The sequence below is a fragment of the Cornus florida genome, unplaced genomic scaffold (assembly GCF_030987335.1).
Source record: "Cornus florida cultivar Cherokee Brave unplaced genomic scaffold, ASM3098733v1 CherokeeBrave_3.0.0_Hap2_Chr01, whole genome shotgun sequence".
Classification (NCBI taxonomy): domain Eukaryota; kingdom Viridiplantae; phylum Streptophyta; class Magnoliopsida; order Cornales; family Cornaceae; genus Cornus; species Cornus florida.
In genome coordinates, this window is record NW_026775571.1 from 117,430,555 (window position 1) to 117,445,888 (window position 15,334).

The following is a 15,334-nucleotide window of genomic DNA, read 5'->3' on the forward strand; positions in this document are numbered from 1 at the left end:
TAGTGTATCTTTTTCTCGTAGATACTCGCAAAGCAAGACAAAACCAAATTGATATAGGGAGAGAACTACATATGTGTGTGTGCGTGCGCGTGTGTTATATATATGTGTGTCAGTGTGTGTATTATATATATGTGTTTCAGTGTGTGTATAGAGAGAGAGGGAGGGAGAGAGACGATGATCTATCTAATGAATCAAACGTACATTGCGTGTGACATCGTGTGTGACTGCAATCTTGGAAGCTTTTGGCATGCGGTGGCCACAAGAGTTGCAAACGAGACTGATCGGGAGTTTGGTGCAGGACATGTACTGATTGGGACCAATGGTTTGATAAGGTCGATGGAGAGGAACCCTATACACGCTTTGCAGCGTCCAGTGGGAAGGACCTGAATCGAATGCCATTCAAATTGCTTCTTCGGATTCTTCTATCACGTACAGATTTGCTTGTCTTCTCCTTAGACTCAGTTTGGATTGAATGATTTGGAGAGACGTACTTGCAAAGAAAAGAAAAGAAAAGAAAGAAGATTATAGTTTGTGTTTGGATTGAGAGAAAAGAAAGGATTTGCAGCGATAACTACGGCTTCCTAATACTATCCCTCCAAATCTTTTACAGTATAACTTATTCTTCCTAAAACGAGAAGATTAATTTGAAAAGAAAGAAAAGGGGTTTAAGTAATATATTCATAATATCAAAATTACCCTTAACAATTAAAAGACTGGCCTTATTTGGGGGAACTTTCAGTTTTTAAAATTCCTTTCACTTTTTTATTTATTTATTTATTTTTTTAATTTTCTTGACTACATGATAGAAGTTGAAGGAGATGGAAAAAGAAAATAAAAGAAAAATAAAACGAAAGAAAGAGATGGCAGCAAAAATTTTCCATTTTTATTCTTATTTATAACTATAAATCACTTTAACATGTAGCCTTCAAAAAAGAAAGAAAAAAATTATATATATATATATATATATATATATATATATATTGAGAAAAAGAAAAGTTATTTAGAATTCTACATATGGTTGAATTTTAGATAAGAGTTCATAAATCTTTGCAACTCCTCAATCTATTTATTCTGAATCTCTTTTCAACAATTTTTTTTTTTTTTTTAATAAAAAACTGTGAAATTTTGCTTAGCGTTATTTTTTAATTTTTTGAGTAGAAAACGAACCAAGAAGATGATATAGAAAGAGAAAGACAAAAGTTTGTAATGAAATTGAGAAATGAAAATAGGTTATATAATGAACAATATAAGAATTTAATATCTATTACTTAAAAAAGTGTGTACCTACAGTACCTTGCGGGAAGTTCAGGAAACATGTTTTATTAACTTTGGTCAATCGAGCTTTTAAACCACTTAGACTTTTTAAAATTTATAAAAAATTTATCAAACGCTGTTTATTATTGACAAATGACCTGCTAGACTTAGAAGCACGATTTGAGGCGCCCTAAATTTGTTATGCCATTTATGTTCCTATATTATAAGACTTGTGAAGGTCTCCGTTCCATTCATTCGCAGCCCATAGAAGAACACAACATTCTCTTCTCCAGATCCGGAGTCTCTCTCCTCTTCTCCAAGTCCAGTCACTGGTCCAACAATTTTTTTCCTCTAATTTATCAAATCATAATATAGCTGCTTTGATTGTGCTCTTCAGCCAGTTTGAATTTGTAGTCAACTTCAGAGGAGTTATATGCAGATAGCAAGTTAACTTTATTAACTATATTACTTCATATATGAAAATATAAATATACAGGTTCTTTTTATCTCATATAAAAAGTCTTTTCTTTTCTTAATTTTTTTCCCTTACTATCTTAATGTTTCTTTTATCTTTCATATAAAAACTATAAATAAAAAAAACAAGCAAATATGAATTTCAATGCAATTTTTCTCTTCTTCTCTTTTCTTTATCCAAATTTAAAACCTATTTTTTGACCTACTTAGAAACAATTTATCTATTTATTTATTCTTCCTTTTAATTGAAATTATGCAATTGTATACAATAAATACGTTCGTGCCTTCTGATGGAACTAGAACCATTTTAAGTTAAATTTGCATATTCCAGATTCTCTAATTACCTTTATAATTCTTGGAGGTTGCTCTCTTGAAAGTGACTGACGCACTGGACGTGGAAAAACCTATAAACTTAAATTTTTTCGCTTGCTACCAGGTTAATGATTATATGAGTTTATCATAATGTAAATAAAAAAGGATAAGATAGTAATTTAGTTATTATCTTATCTTTTCTTTTCTCAAAATTATTATTATTTCCTTTCTTTTCTTTCATAATTTAACCCAACATGAATATATTATTACTATCATTTTTATTTCTTTTCTTTTCTTTCATTTATCCAAACAAAGACTAATTCTTCCATCCTCATTCTCTGCTATTATATATATGCTTTTTCATTTCGAGCCAACTACAAGGGTCGGTCCATGAGAGACTGCCAAGCCCAGACACAGCCCAGCCCACGGTCCGTTATATTTGATACAGAGTAAATGGTAAAGTGCAATGAAAAAGAAAAAAAAAATCTTAATGCTCAAAAAAGGCCTCTACATTTTTTTGAATTGAGCAATAAGAAAATATTTTCTTAGACTGAAATATTTAAAATACTCTTAAAGTAAAATAAAAAAATAAAACACTTATATGAACAAATTTTATTAAAGGGGTGTAGGATTTTAATAAATTTAAAAATTAAAAATTTTGCTCAAAATTGATGACCAATGTGCAATTTGCTCCAAATTTTGAAAATACAAGGATTTATATGTAGAATTACCCAACAAAATATTACCAGCGCTCTCTTTAGAAGTGCTGGTATAGGTGTAATGGTACCAACGCTTTTTATAGGAGCGCTAGTATACGTGTAATACCAGCGCTTTTGTAAGAGCGCTGGTATACGTCTAAATATTACCAGCGCTTCTAATAGAAGCGCTGGTATAGGTGCTGGTATAGGTCTAAATATTACCAGCGCTCCTATTAGAAGTGCTGGTATAGGTGTAATATCAGCGCTTTTTTTAAAAGCGCTGGTATAGGTGTAATGGTTATAGTACCAGCACTTTTTGTAGGAGTGTTGGTATATGTGTAATACCAGCGCTTCTTTTAGGAGTGCTAGTATAGGTGTCCCCATTTTTTCCGTTCCTTTCATTTTTTCCCTCCGCTGATTTTATATAGAGAGAATATTTGGGCCCTAAAACTACGTCGTTTTGTGGGGAATTAACATTGCTTCTCCACTTTCCCATTTCATTTTGCAAAACCCTAATCCTTTCACTTTGCAATAGCCCTAATCCTTCAGCCGTTCTCCACTTCCCATTCCTATTCCAGACATCATCTAGCCGTCATTTAGCCGGGAATGCGGAAACAGCAATTCGGAGGAAACAGCCAATGCAGACTTTGAAGCAATTCGGCTTCGAGTGCGTAGGGGAAGAAGTGCCGTCATCTAGCCGGGAATACGAAAACAGCCAAAGCAGTAAACAAGATCCTCCTAATTTCACGCGAAGGGGAAGAAGTGCTTCAAGTGGGTTTGATTTGAGATCAGGTGGGTTTGATTTCACGCGACAACGCATCCTCCTAATTTCAATGATTCTGCAACCACTATTTGATCTCATTCTGTACTTAAGATTGTTGTTTTCAATTTTTTTTTTCTTTGTACAGGAGGAAATAATCGATCTTAGCTTGGATTGTTGGAACAAGTTTTATCTGATTTCGTTTTTCAGGTAATTTCTTTCTTTCTTTTTTTTGTGTTCCAACATTGAGAAAATTTTAACTCTTAAACTTTAGCTTGGATTGGCATCGGCTGCTTTTCTTCTCTGTTCTTCTTAGTTTCCCTTGTTCTCTGTTTTCTGTAGGGGTTGAAGTTATGGTCACTGTCCCAATCGTCTTAGTCGTAGTTGCTTGATAAATTAACATGGTACCATTCAATCCCCACATTCTCCGTTGAAGAATTGTACCAGTAATTATCCATTGAAGTTTGCATGCGAAAGTAGAGAGTTTTTGAGACCATCCTTCCTTCCTGCACCTTCTTCTAGGGTTTTTGGATTGGGAAAGAGTTGAGAAAGCCAGGAGTATTAGCAAATAGCACAACCTTTTTATAATAATACCAAATTCCAAATTGGAATAGGAATAGGACTTGGAATTTACGGTAGATAAAATTAATAATAATATTATTATTACTATTTTTTAATGTTCCACACCCACTTCTTAGATGAAATTAATTACTAAATCGAATAAATAAATAAATTGTAGTTATAGATTGTTAGGCAGATATTGAACATGAGATATAACTTCTCTTTTAACTTGATCTCTTATTAATTTTTCAGTTGTTTTCAATGGAAATGACTTTTTCCATATAACAAAAGTTTTGGGTATTTTAATCTCCAAAAAAAAAATAAAAAATAAATAAAAAAAGTTACTGTATGAATACCTATAGCATAAAGAAGGAGAAGATGAAATAAAAAGGTTAAAAGTAAGCATTGATATAGTATAAAGATTAATAGAGAATACCCAGTTAAGTTCTTCTTTTTACAGAACAACAACAGTACTTATAAGTTGGCAATTTCTTTAATCATATTGTATACTTTAGCACAATGTCTGGTACCTCAAAAGACTACTAATTTGATTTTTCCTCTTCTATAACGACTTGATTACATTTTTTATTAAGTGTATACTTTAGCACAATGTATTAAAAGAACTACTAATTTGATAAAAACTTGATTTTTTTTTTTTTTCTCTATTTACTTCATTTAAATCCTTTTGTTTTTGTCATGAAAGCTTAGGTATATATATATATATATATATATATATATATATATATTACACATGCACATGTATATTTAAGCATTACATGTTCATAGCTTATTGGGTTTTCAGTTCTGGATGTTTCATAGTAGTATGTCATGGTAGTTCAAACTTTTTTTTTTTTTTTTTGGTAGGAAAACATAAGAGAACTTCAAAAAAGTTACTCTGACTCGCCTATTGGCAACTCCAATGATTTATTCTCTATTGTGAGGGGAGAAGAGAGAACTGGTCGTGTGCAGTTGCTTGGCTTCGGGCCTACACCAAGCGATGTTTGGGGGCCCTCGCCTAGTAAAGCTGAACTGGTTAATAATGCTAAAAAATCTCAGGAGGAGGCACGTGCTACATGTGTAGAGTTGCAGGAGATGATTTCAAAAATGCAAGCCGACTATGACAAGAAGTTGGAAAATTTACGAGCCAACTACGAGGACAAGTTGGAAAATTTACAACAACAGGTGGCTATGCTAATGCAGATACAACAACAAAATTGTAGTGGACAGGTATATTTATTATTAGTTTTACTCTTTACTAAATATATGTTTACTTATGCCAAGATTTCATGTATTTTGTTTTGTTATTTTGAAGGATTCTAATTCTTTAAATGCTCCTCCTAGAGTATCCCCAAATCCATTTTCTAGTCGTGATGCCAATTCAGTTAAGGTTATGAACTTTTAATTTCTCTTATATATATGTTAAATTTTCATTTATTATAATGAGCCCTTAATGAATTTATAAAAAATGTAGGGTAATTCAAATCAAATGGGCAAGAAGACTTGTTGAAGTTGAAGTTGAAGTTGAAGATGGGGTCGTGGCTGTGCTTTTTGAATTTCCTTCGCCTTGGATGGGTTCTTTTTGAAAAACTTGTACTACATTTGTTAAAAATTCTTAATTCTTTTTGTTTGACATTTAGTACCTTTATCTAGACAATTTGGATGGTATTTTCATATTGGCAGGTTAACTTGTGGTTGTATTTTTTGCTAGCTTAACTTGTGGTGGTATTAGTAGTCAATTTCGATGGTATTTTTCATATTGGCAGGGTTAACTTATGGTTGTTTGTAAAAACAATTTGGATGGTATTTTTATATTAACTTGTGTTAGGATGCATTTAGTAGTCGTGAAGAAATTTTTTTCCAAAAACAATAATGGGAAAAAAAAAATGTAAATAATTTTACCAATGTTCTTTTAAGAAGCTTTGGCATAGGGAAAAATATATATATATTAAAAAAAAAAAAAAATTCAATAACCCTTTACCAGCGCTTTTTAAATGCTCTTTACCAACGCTTTTCCAGAAGCGCTGGTAAAGCCTACTGACACTGGATTTACCAGCACTTTTTAAGGCTTTTACCAGCGCTTAAAAGCGCTGGTAAAAATCAAAACTGTTGTAGAGGTTCACATAAAAAGACATCCAAAGTCTATTAATAATACTCATATTTTTTAGGTGGTTGAAAAAGGTATAAGAAAAGTTGTATGGCTTGTTAATCAAAAGGGGCTAGAAATTGCTTGGTATAGCAAGGTTTATGGTTGGGACTAAAACATATAGTTCCTAGAATATTATAAAACATAGAGTTGCTAGAAATGTTAGACAGCAAATATTTCACTGTTAAGAGTCAAATTAAAGGTGAAAGGGTAAGAAGAAGAAGAAATTTCATGGAGAATTCCTTTACACTCAACCCTTAAGATAAGGTTGAAAACATAAAATGCCGGTTAATCACATTCTTACAACTTTAATTCATAATAAAATAGAGAGATCACACAGATATTCATAGTCTACCGTAGTCCTACTACTTCTATTAGGACAAAGATTCCAGAAAACAAAATTTGACAATTAAGACTATTCTAAAAACACCATACAGTGACCTAATCAAATGAAAAATAATTATCCCCACCAACTAAAATTTTATCCTTGTGGCTTGCCATCTTTAGTGGGAATGATATTTCGTTTCCTTTTCTTTCTTTTAGAGTTGCTGCTGCTGCAACCAGCTGCAATTGAAGAGATAATATAATCCACAACTCCAGAAGAAGAATGATTTCCTGTCATGGAAGAAAACAATTTATTTGTTGTCAATATACAAGTAAATGAGATACCCATAAAGAAATTGATCGTCTACTAATTCTGATAATGGCCATACTAACTCATTTTCCAAAAGATGATAAAGAATACCAACCACTGAATAGAAATTGAGACATCATAATACTTGTAAATATGACTTTTTGAACTAGCACATGCAATTGTTTGAAGTGACGAACAGGAAAGGAAGAAAACAAAGGAGAGCACAAGTCAATTTCTTACTTAATTGTTTACTTTGCCAGGTGAATAATGCAGACAGTTTCGTAGTTTATACTATTAACATTATTATTATTTTTTAGCACTAATTGACATTATTTACTCCACCACAAATTCACAAAAAAAAATTGTGGTTCCTTCTGTAAGCTTGTTGCATAGTAGAGAAAAAATGTCAACACACTCGTAGAAATAGGGGTGCACATGGTTCAGTTTAGACTGGTCGGGAAGTATTTTGAAACTAAACCGGTCCTAACTGTTTCACAAAACATGGAATCAACCCGAACCATGACAACCAATGGAACTGAACCAAATCGACCGCGTGAGGAACCGGTTCTGTTCCACTGTTCTAGTATTAAGGGTGAACTGAGAGTGAATGATCTCACTGAGATTTCAGATCTTGTTTCTCTCTCTCTCTTTACGCAAATCAGATATTATTAAGCCACCAAAACAATTGAACAAACTCCAAACACCAGGCTCAAAGGATTACAAATCAACTCATTAAAACGAAGGATTAAAAAATACAAACAGAAAGAACTCATTTCAAAAATCATTAGCAGGAAACAATAACAAGAGATCTGAACTCTTTAACTTAACGGACAGAAGCAGAAACCCTATGCAAAAATGCCTGCATCGCCAAAGCATCTCGAAATTTCTCCTCTTATAATTCTAGAAATCCAACACGTACACAATGACCAAAAATGGAAGCCATTGAGACCTGGTTTCTGTAAATCTGAGAACTGATTTACATTCTGTAGGTGTGTGTGTGAGAGGTTTATATTCTGTAGACTTAGTCCAACGTGTTATCAAAAAAGCATATCCATCAAAAGCATTTTGGCTTATCCAACGGGTTATCAAAAAACTAGAAATTGTATTTTTTTTTATCACAAGAGAACATATTAAAGTACATAGAATTACCACAAAGGATGGAATATGTTAGCAGACTTCTAACCAAGGTACAACCATCTTTTATATTTCTCCAAAAATCCTTGTTACAAAATTGCTGTATCAAATTTTAAAATGTAAAGACTACTTGCAGAGTTCGCATAAGGAGAAAAACACGCCAAATGATACCTGCACTAATTTGTTTAGCCGATCCTCTATGTGACCTTCCAAGTGAAATTTTTTTTTTATTTTGTGTGCACTTAAGTAATTTAAGTAATTTACCCACGATTTCTTTCTTCTGGCCAATACTTTAGGGCAAACAAAACTGGAAATAAAAATAAATATATTGTTTTAAAAAAAAAAAAACTGACAAGGTTGAACTTATTATTCTATCTAATTATATTTCTAGATTATTTTCATGAATAAAACAAAAAATAATAATAAAAAGTCCTATGATTTTAAAAATCATTCGCTGTGCGATGAAAAAAAAGAGAAGTTTTTTTTGTATTCTCTAAGTAAAAACAAAAAGGAATTTAAATTTTAACCATAAATGTTTGGTGTTTGTGAGAACCATGTGAATCACCGACTGAATCGGAAGTGCCCTTTCCCTTCTTTGTTTGTCTGATTAAGGGGAAAGGGTCCGTTGAGTTACTTCGATCTCTATTTCTATTTGAAAGAATCTTGAGGAACAGGATTTTGTTTCTCCAACTAATACATTTCTACCGATTATATTTCAAATTACTATATTTTTCATCATATGTATTTTCTTTTTTCGAAACAAAAACAATTAAATTATTTGTTGAACTATTTGTCAATGGTAGTATTCTTCAACTAAACCAATATATTTGCAAAAAAATTGAATTTAGTAAAAACAATTAAATTACCGATTATATTTCAAATTACTATATTTTTCATCATATGTATTTTCTTTTTTCGAAACAAAAAACAATTAAATTATTTGTTGAACTATTTCTCAATGGTAGTATTCTTCAACTAAACCAATATATTTGCAAAAAAATTGAATTTAGTAAATTAATTTTTTTTGAAAAATAAATTAAACAATAAAATATCCATTATGGGTTGATGTATTAACTATAGAGGTTAAAAAAATAAAAATTAACTTTTTGAGGCAATAGACCATACAGTTTCTTAATGGATCTATTTCAGTCTTTTCATATGTGTGTGTGTGTGTTTTTGTGAAACAGTAAAATTGTAAACCCTTTAAGACAATTAAAGTTTATATAAGGTACAATGCACCAGGAAAACCTTGGCCCATGAAGAATTACAAAAAAGGACCCATTGGTAAAAGTCCAACCTGCCAAACAATGATCCAATGAATCTGATCGTGGACTTATTAAGGCATGTGCTTGATTTGTAATTTTCAGTTGAAAATTGTACAAAAAATTCATATTTGGTTCAATTTTTCTGAAAATTATTTCTTGAAAACTCAATTACAAAAAATTCTTTTTGGTACAGTTTTATAAAACTCTTTCAGAGAACCGTTTTTTATAATTATCTTAAAACAATTTTATGTTCCTTAAATTCTTTGAGAATTATTTTTAGAATTACAAATATGACTTAAAAAAATTCGAAGTATTGTATATTTTTTAAATGCCATGAAACATTTAATAATTTCTGGTTGATTAATAAATATTGGTGGGTGTATCAAAATTCAAAAGCTTTGAATTTAGGCACCAGTGGCATCCCATTTGTCACGTGATGTTTATACTTTGTATAATTCAGTGGAGGAATATGAGGTTGTATACAAAGAAAAATAGTGTATGGGGGCAACGTACACATGCATTATAAATAGCCAAAGGTCTGTTAGCTTAAATCCACACCAAACAAGGCCATGGCTTCTCGTAATTCCCTTCCAAAAACAGCCACCATCACAACCTTCCCCTTGTTAGCACCGGACATAACAAATCCAAATTGTACAAATTGCTGCCTGCCAATTACCACAAACACAAAAATAGTGGATTTCGTGCTTCCACGGCCATCTGATTGCTTGCGCTTAGTCGAATACCTAGTCAAGTATGCGGTGGCCATTGAACGCACGAAATCCCTTCCTGCAGACGACCCACGTAATTTCATGCAACAAGCTAACGTCCATCGTGCTTATTGTGATGGTGCTTACTACCAAGCTGGGTTTCCAGGCCTTGAGTTTCAGGTACACAAGTCATGGCTCTTCTTTCCATTCCATAGATGGTACCTCTACTTCTATGAAAAAATCTTGGGAAAATTGATCAATGACCCAAATTTCGCTCTGCCATTTTGGAACTATGATGATCCTGATGGCATGCAATTGCCTGCAATGTATGCTAACAACCTTTTTTCACCACTCTATGATCCTCTACGTAATGCAAACCACTACCCACCAACCATTATTGATCTTAATTACAACGGCATTGATAAACCAATACCCGATGAAGAAAAAGTGTTCAACAATCTCTGCGTCATGTATAAAGCAATGGTGACTAGCAACACCGCTGAGCTTTTTCTCGGCAGCCCTTACCGTGCCGGTGTAGATACTGTAACCAAACTTGGCTCGGTCGAGCTAAAACTACATAATACAGTGCACCGTTGGACGGGTGACCCGTTGCAGCCTAACGGAGAGAACATGGGGGCCTTCTACTCGGCCGGATCGAAGAGACCCTATATTCTCTGCTCATCACTCGAATGTTGACCGACTGTGGAACATATGGAAAACCCTAGGAGGAAGACGTACACGTAAAGATTACTCCGATCCGGATTGGTTAAACACTGAGTTTCTCTTCTACGATGAAAATGCGCAGCTTGCTCGTGTGAAGGTTGTAAATTGTCTGGACACCACGAAGCTTGGGTATGATTACCAACACGTAGACATTCCATGGGAGAACACTCGGCCAACGCCTAATGCTAAGAACGCTGCCAAAAAGAAGAACGCCGAGACATCTAGTGTTGGGGCTACTAGTGCTAGTTATGTTTTTCCGATTACTCTAGATAAAGTGGCGAGGGTTTGGGTTCCGAGGCCCAAAAAGTCAAAGAGCAAGGAAGAGAAAAAAGAAAGGAAAAATTACATATAAATGGAGTTAAAGTTCCATATTTACTTAGAGGCTGAGTCAAAGTTCCATATTTCTCTAAAATGGATTGCTGAGGTGGCACATGGTTTTTTACTGTTTAGAAATTGTGGTGCCTAAAATACCCTTCCGCGAAGGTACTACTTTTTCTTCGAAGGTACTACTTTTTTGAACTGAAGGTACTACTTTTTGGCGTCCAGGTACCATGTTTTTTAAACACCCGCGAAGGTACTACTTTTTCTCCGAAGGTATTACTTTTTTGAACTGAAGGTACTACTTTTTTGTTAGGGAAGGGCATTTTAGGCACCACAATTTTTTAAACAGTAAAAAACCATGTGCCACCTCAGCAATCTATTTTAGAGAAATATGGAACTTTGACTCAGTCTCTAAGTAAATATGGAACTTTGACTCCATTTATATGTAATTTTCTCAAAAAGAAAAGGAGGAGGTGTTGGTGATAGAAGGAATAGAGTTGGAGAGAGACGAGTTTGTGAAATTTGATGTTTATATTAACGAGGAAGAGGAAGATGAGACGCTGATTGGACCCAACAAGTCAGAGTTTGCCAGGAGTTTTGTGAACGTGCCGATGGGTAAGGATTCCATAAAGACAAAGGCTTCCTTGAGTCTTGGGATAACTGACTTGCTGGAGGATGTGGGTGCTGACGATGATGATACCTTGTTGGTGACTTTGGTGCCCACGGCTGGAAAAGGTCTAGTTACCGTTCATGGTATCAAGATTGAGTTTGATTCTTCGTGAACGAATTCATCAACAACATAATACTTCAACTTCGTCTCCTACTTTTTCTCTCCTCTCTCTACCCTTTCCGCCTTTAACTTCGTCTTCCCCATCTGTTTTTCTCCCTACTCCCTACCATGGGAGTTGGGAGGTGCTGTTTCTTGCCCCCCACAGGCTAAATAAACTCAGCGTGTAAAAATAAGTTAGCTCTGTGGGTGATTTTCACACCGTTTTTGCTTTTGTTTTGCTAGATCTACTCCTATTTGGCTTGTTTCCGACTAGACTAGGTGGATATGTTGTTTTCTCTCCGGTTAGATCTCTGATCTATTTCGATTTTGTTGTCCTTAACTTGATTTTATCTTGTTCGGGATTTGAGGTTTTTCTCTTGTTAGAGGCGCTTTGTGAATGTAACTTTGAAGTTGTTACCTTGATGATGGCCTGACCTTTGGGTCACTCTTGTTGTTGCTCTTCTTCTTAATGGTTTTTGTTAGGACTGCAAATGAACCGAGTTGTTCATAAACAGCTCGGGGTTGGCTCGCTCCAGGCTCGACTCGCTAGAAAATGAGCCGAGCCCGAGCCCTATTTTCAGGCTCGTTTAGTAAACGAGCCGAGCCCAAACAACGTTGGGCTCTGCTCATATAGGCTCGGCAAGGCTTGTTGAGGCTCGCTATATAATAATAATAATAATTTATAGTAAGTGACACATTAAAAAACATGACTTAACAAGTTAGCATAGCTTGAACCCAAAACTTTATTATGAAAGAACTCCTAACAATCCTACCAGGCTACCACTAATCCACTTTGTGTCTTTAAAGTACAACATTGATTAATATATACTAATATAAATATACTAAATAGATTATTAAAGACAATTTTAACAGAATCAATAACTATACTACAATTTTTTTAATCATTATCGGTAGAAATGATAATTATTTTAAATTAATAATTTACATATCAAAAGCTAAACACCACAAGATCGAATAATATCAAATAAAATAATATTGGAGAATCATTATCATGTTGATCTAAAGCTAAACACCACAATTTTGTTTTTATTAAGTATGAATGGAAATCAGAATTGACTCTATGATCTTCAAAGACTTGTCGATTTAAGTATGAATGAAAATCAAAATTGAGCACAACTTAGATATATATTTTATAATCTTTAAATTTAAATATTTATCTATATTATGTTATAAATGTTGGGAAACGTGCAATATTTAAAAACTTTTCGAGGGATTTTAATTCATAGATCTTGATTCATCACATAGAGACAAGTTTTATGTAAAAATAAAACATGATGTATCATTCAATTAAAAGATTGAATACTTACATCAAGGTTTGAGTAAACCTTAGATCTCCCCTCTAAAGTGAATGTTCTCACTTATTGTAGATCCTTTTTGCTAGACACCTTTTCCATGGATCTCCATCTTCTTGGTAATGGTCTTACATTTAGGAATCACTCATAAGCCTCCATGAATGAACTTGGAAAACTAGGCTTGTGGGAGCCTCCATTAGATGAGAACACTAACCCTAATTTTCTAGAGAGAGAAAATTTATTCATTTTTCCTTCTTTCCAAAAATCACCCTAAAATATACATAGACCATGTATATTTATAGGCAACATAAAAATAAAGAAAAAGAAACAACAAATCCTTCTCAATCTCTAATTCATATGTCTCAAATCTAATATGATTCCAATATCAAGTTGGGCTATGAGTGATAATCCATTGGGCCTATTATTTTATTGGCTACAATGAATTAATAATTGGCCCGGTCCATGGACCCAATTCAATTAATTCATAAATTAATTTCTACTCCACTAAAAGAAATTAATTGAACTCCAATTAAATAATAAATAACCTCTAAGTCAATATTGCACTTTGACCCCTCTATTCTTAATTAGTTATCGAATAAATAAAGCCATCAATCCGACTACTTAATTAATATATTTATTTTGGTACAATTGATTATTTCTAACTCGATCACAATAAAACATTTGTTTGACAAAAATAATAATTTAAATAAATAAATATATAATAAATCATTTTGTCTAAAAACACACGAAAGCCTTCGAATTTACTTTGTGATCAACCATAATCAATACAAAATAAATACAAGTAACAATAATGCAAATATTGAAAATATAACCCTCTAACTATTAATTACATAACTACCCAAAGTGTCGGTCTAAGGATCCCGAAAAATTCGCCGAACAAATCAAAGTAATTATTATAATTTTCTCATGCTTAAGAGTCAAATGCCATGACGGTGATAGAGAGCAATTGCATACGACGGCTCTCGCAATATATCTCAACCTAACACGGATCCAGTTTAAATTTTAATTAATTATGAGTCCATCCATAATTACCGACTATAAATCATTTATGATTATTATTTATATATCATGCATTGATTACCATCACATACATATATATAAATATTTCTTGAAATCAAATGGACATTATCAATTCTATAATGAATCGAAATATAATACATTGAATTCACCAATTGTATAAAACATAAATATTTCAAAAACGTCGGGAACATATGTCACTTTAATCCAAACAGGAATTTGCTATGCCAGGGCATATAAATCCCAACAATAAAATATTCAAATATGAATTAAGTATGAATGGAAATCATAATTGACTCTATTATCTTCAAAGACTCGTCAATCTAAGTATGAATGGAAATTAGAATTGAACACAACTTAGATAGATATTTTGTAATATTTAAATTCAAATATTTATCAATATTATGTTATAAAATATTCAAATGTGAATTAAGTATGAATGGAAATCTGAATTGACTCTATGATCTTCAAAAACTCGTCGATTTAAGTATGAATAGAAATCAGAATTGAGCACTAACTTAGTCTACTTATTTAATTTTAATTAGCGCCTATATTAATTAACTGAAACAAACTTTTTTAATAATTCAAGTCAATAGAACTAATACAAACAGATGATTTCACCATTCGAACATGCTCCTTGGTAACTGGGTGTGGTTAAGGAGGGACTGAAACTTTAAATTTTTTTTTTTTTTTTTTTTTTTTTTTTTTTTTTTTTTGGAATACTAACTAATTTTGAGATATAATTTAAAAAAAAAATTAACGAGCCGAGCTCGAACTTTTAAAATTAAGACGAGCCCGAACTGAGCACAATTTTCTGAGCTCGCCACGAGCCGAGCCCGAGCAGACCCAGTAAACAAACAAGCCAAGCCCGAGTAGACCCAAGCTCGGCTCGGCTCGGTTTATTTGCAGCTCTAACTTTCGTTGTTGAGTTGTGACTCTTTCTCAACAAATCTGGAGTTTGTTATTCATTTTTCTTGTTTTGCTTCATAATTTGTATGCCTTTATCTGGCTATGTTTTTTGCCCATGTACTGCCATTGTGGCTGGCCTTTAGCATTTGCAATGGGAAAAAAAATTCCTTAACAATATTTCGCTTGATATTTCATTAATTAAAAAAAGTCTACTCTTAATTAGCATTGATTGTTTTGTCTGAATTTTATCCATCAAAACTACACATCATTTGTGTGTGCGTGTGTGTGTCTATATATATATATATATATATATATATAT

The 15,334-nt window shown here is 32.9% G+C and overlaps 1 protein-coding gene and 1 pseudogene across 6 annotated transcripts; both read left to right on the plus strand.

Annotated features, from left to right (window-relative positions):
- The first annotated feature begins 3,128 nt into the window (after window positions 1-3,128).
- Window positions 3,129-5,756, plus strand: LOC132266240 (uncharacterized). Of its 6 annotated transcripts, none has more exons than XM_059767099.1 (6): window positions 3,131-3,530; window positions 3,647-3,708; window positions 3,841-3,902; window positions 4,924-5,286; window positions 5,372-5,440; window positions 5,531-5,756. In XM_059767099.1, the coding sequence occupies exons 3-6, from the start codon at window positions 3,900-3,902 to the stop codon at window positions 5,564-5,566; spliced, it is 471 nt and encodes a 156-aa protein (XP_059623082.1). In that variant the 5' UTR covers window positions 3,131-3,530; window positions 3,647-3,708; window positions 3,841-3,899; the 3' UTR covers window positions 5,567-5,756. The 6 variants fall into 6 exon arrangements, 4 of the variants coding, with proteins under 4 accessions (XP_059623089.1, XP_059623082.1, XP_059623076.1 ...); XM_059767093.1 differs by having other exon boundaries at window positions 3,135-3,530; window positions 5,372-5,446; XM_059767111.1 differs by having other exon boundaries at window positions 3,140-3,530; window positions 5,116-5,286; window positions 5,372-5,446.
- Window positions 5,757-9,804: 4,048 nt separating this feature from the next.
- Window positions 9,805-11,768, plus strand: LOC132281618 (aureusidin synthase-like; annotated as a pseudogene).
- The last annotated feature ends 3,566 nt before the right edge of the window (window positions 11,769-15,334 follow it).

What these genes read in the sequence shown, in the direction of transcription:
- LOC132266240 (XM_059767093.1), top strand. An exon ending in AACAAAATTGTAGTGGACAG is followed by an intron (nt 5,287 to 5,371) that starts GTATATTTATTA and finishes GTTATTTTGAAG; the next exon opens with GATTCTAATTCTTTAAATGC. An exon ending in GTGATGCCAATTCAGTTAAG is followed by an intron (nt 5,447 to 5,530) that starts GTTATGAACTTT and finishes TAAAAAATGTAG; the next exon opens with GGTAATTCAAATCAAATGGG.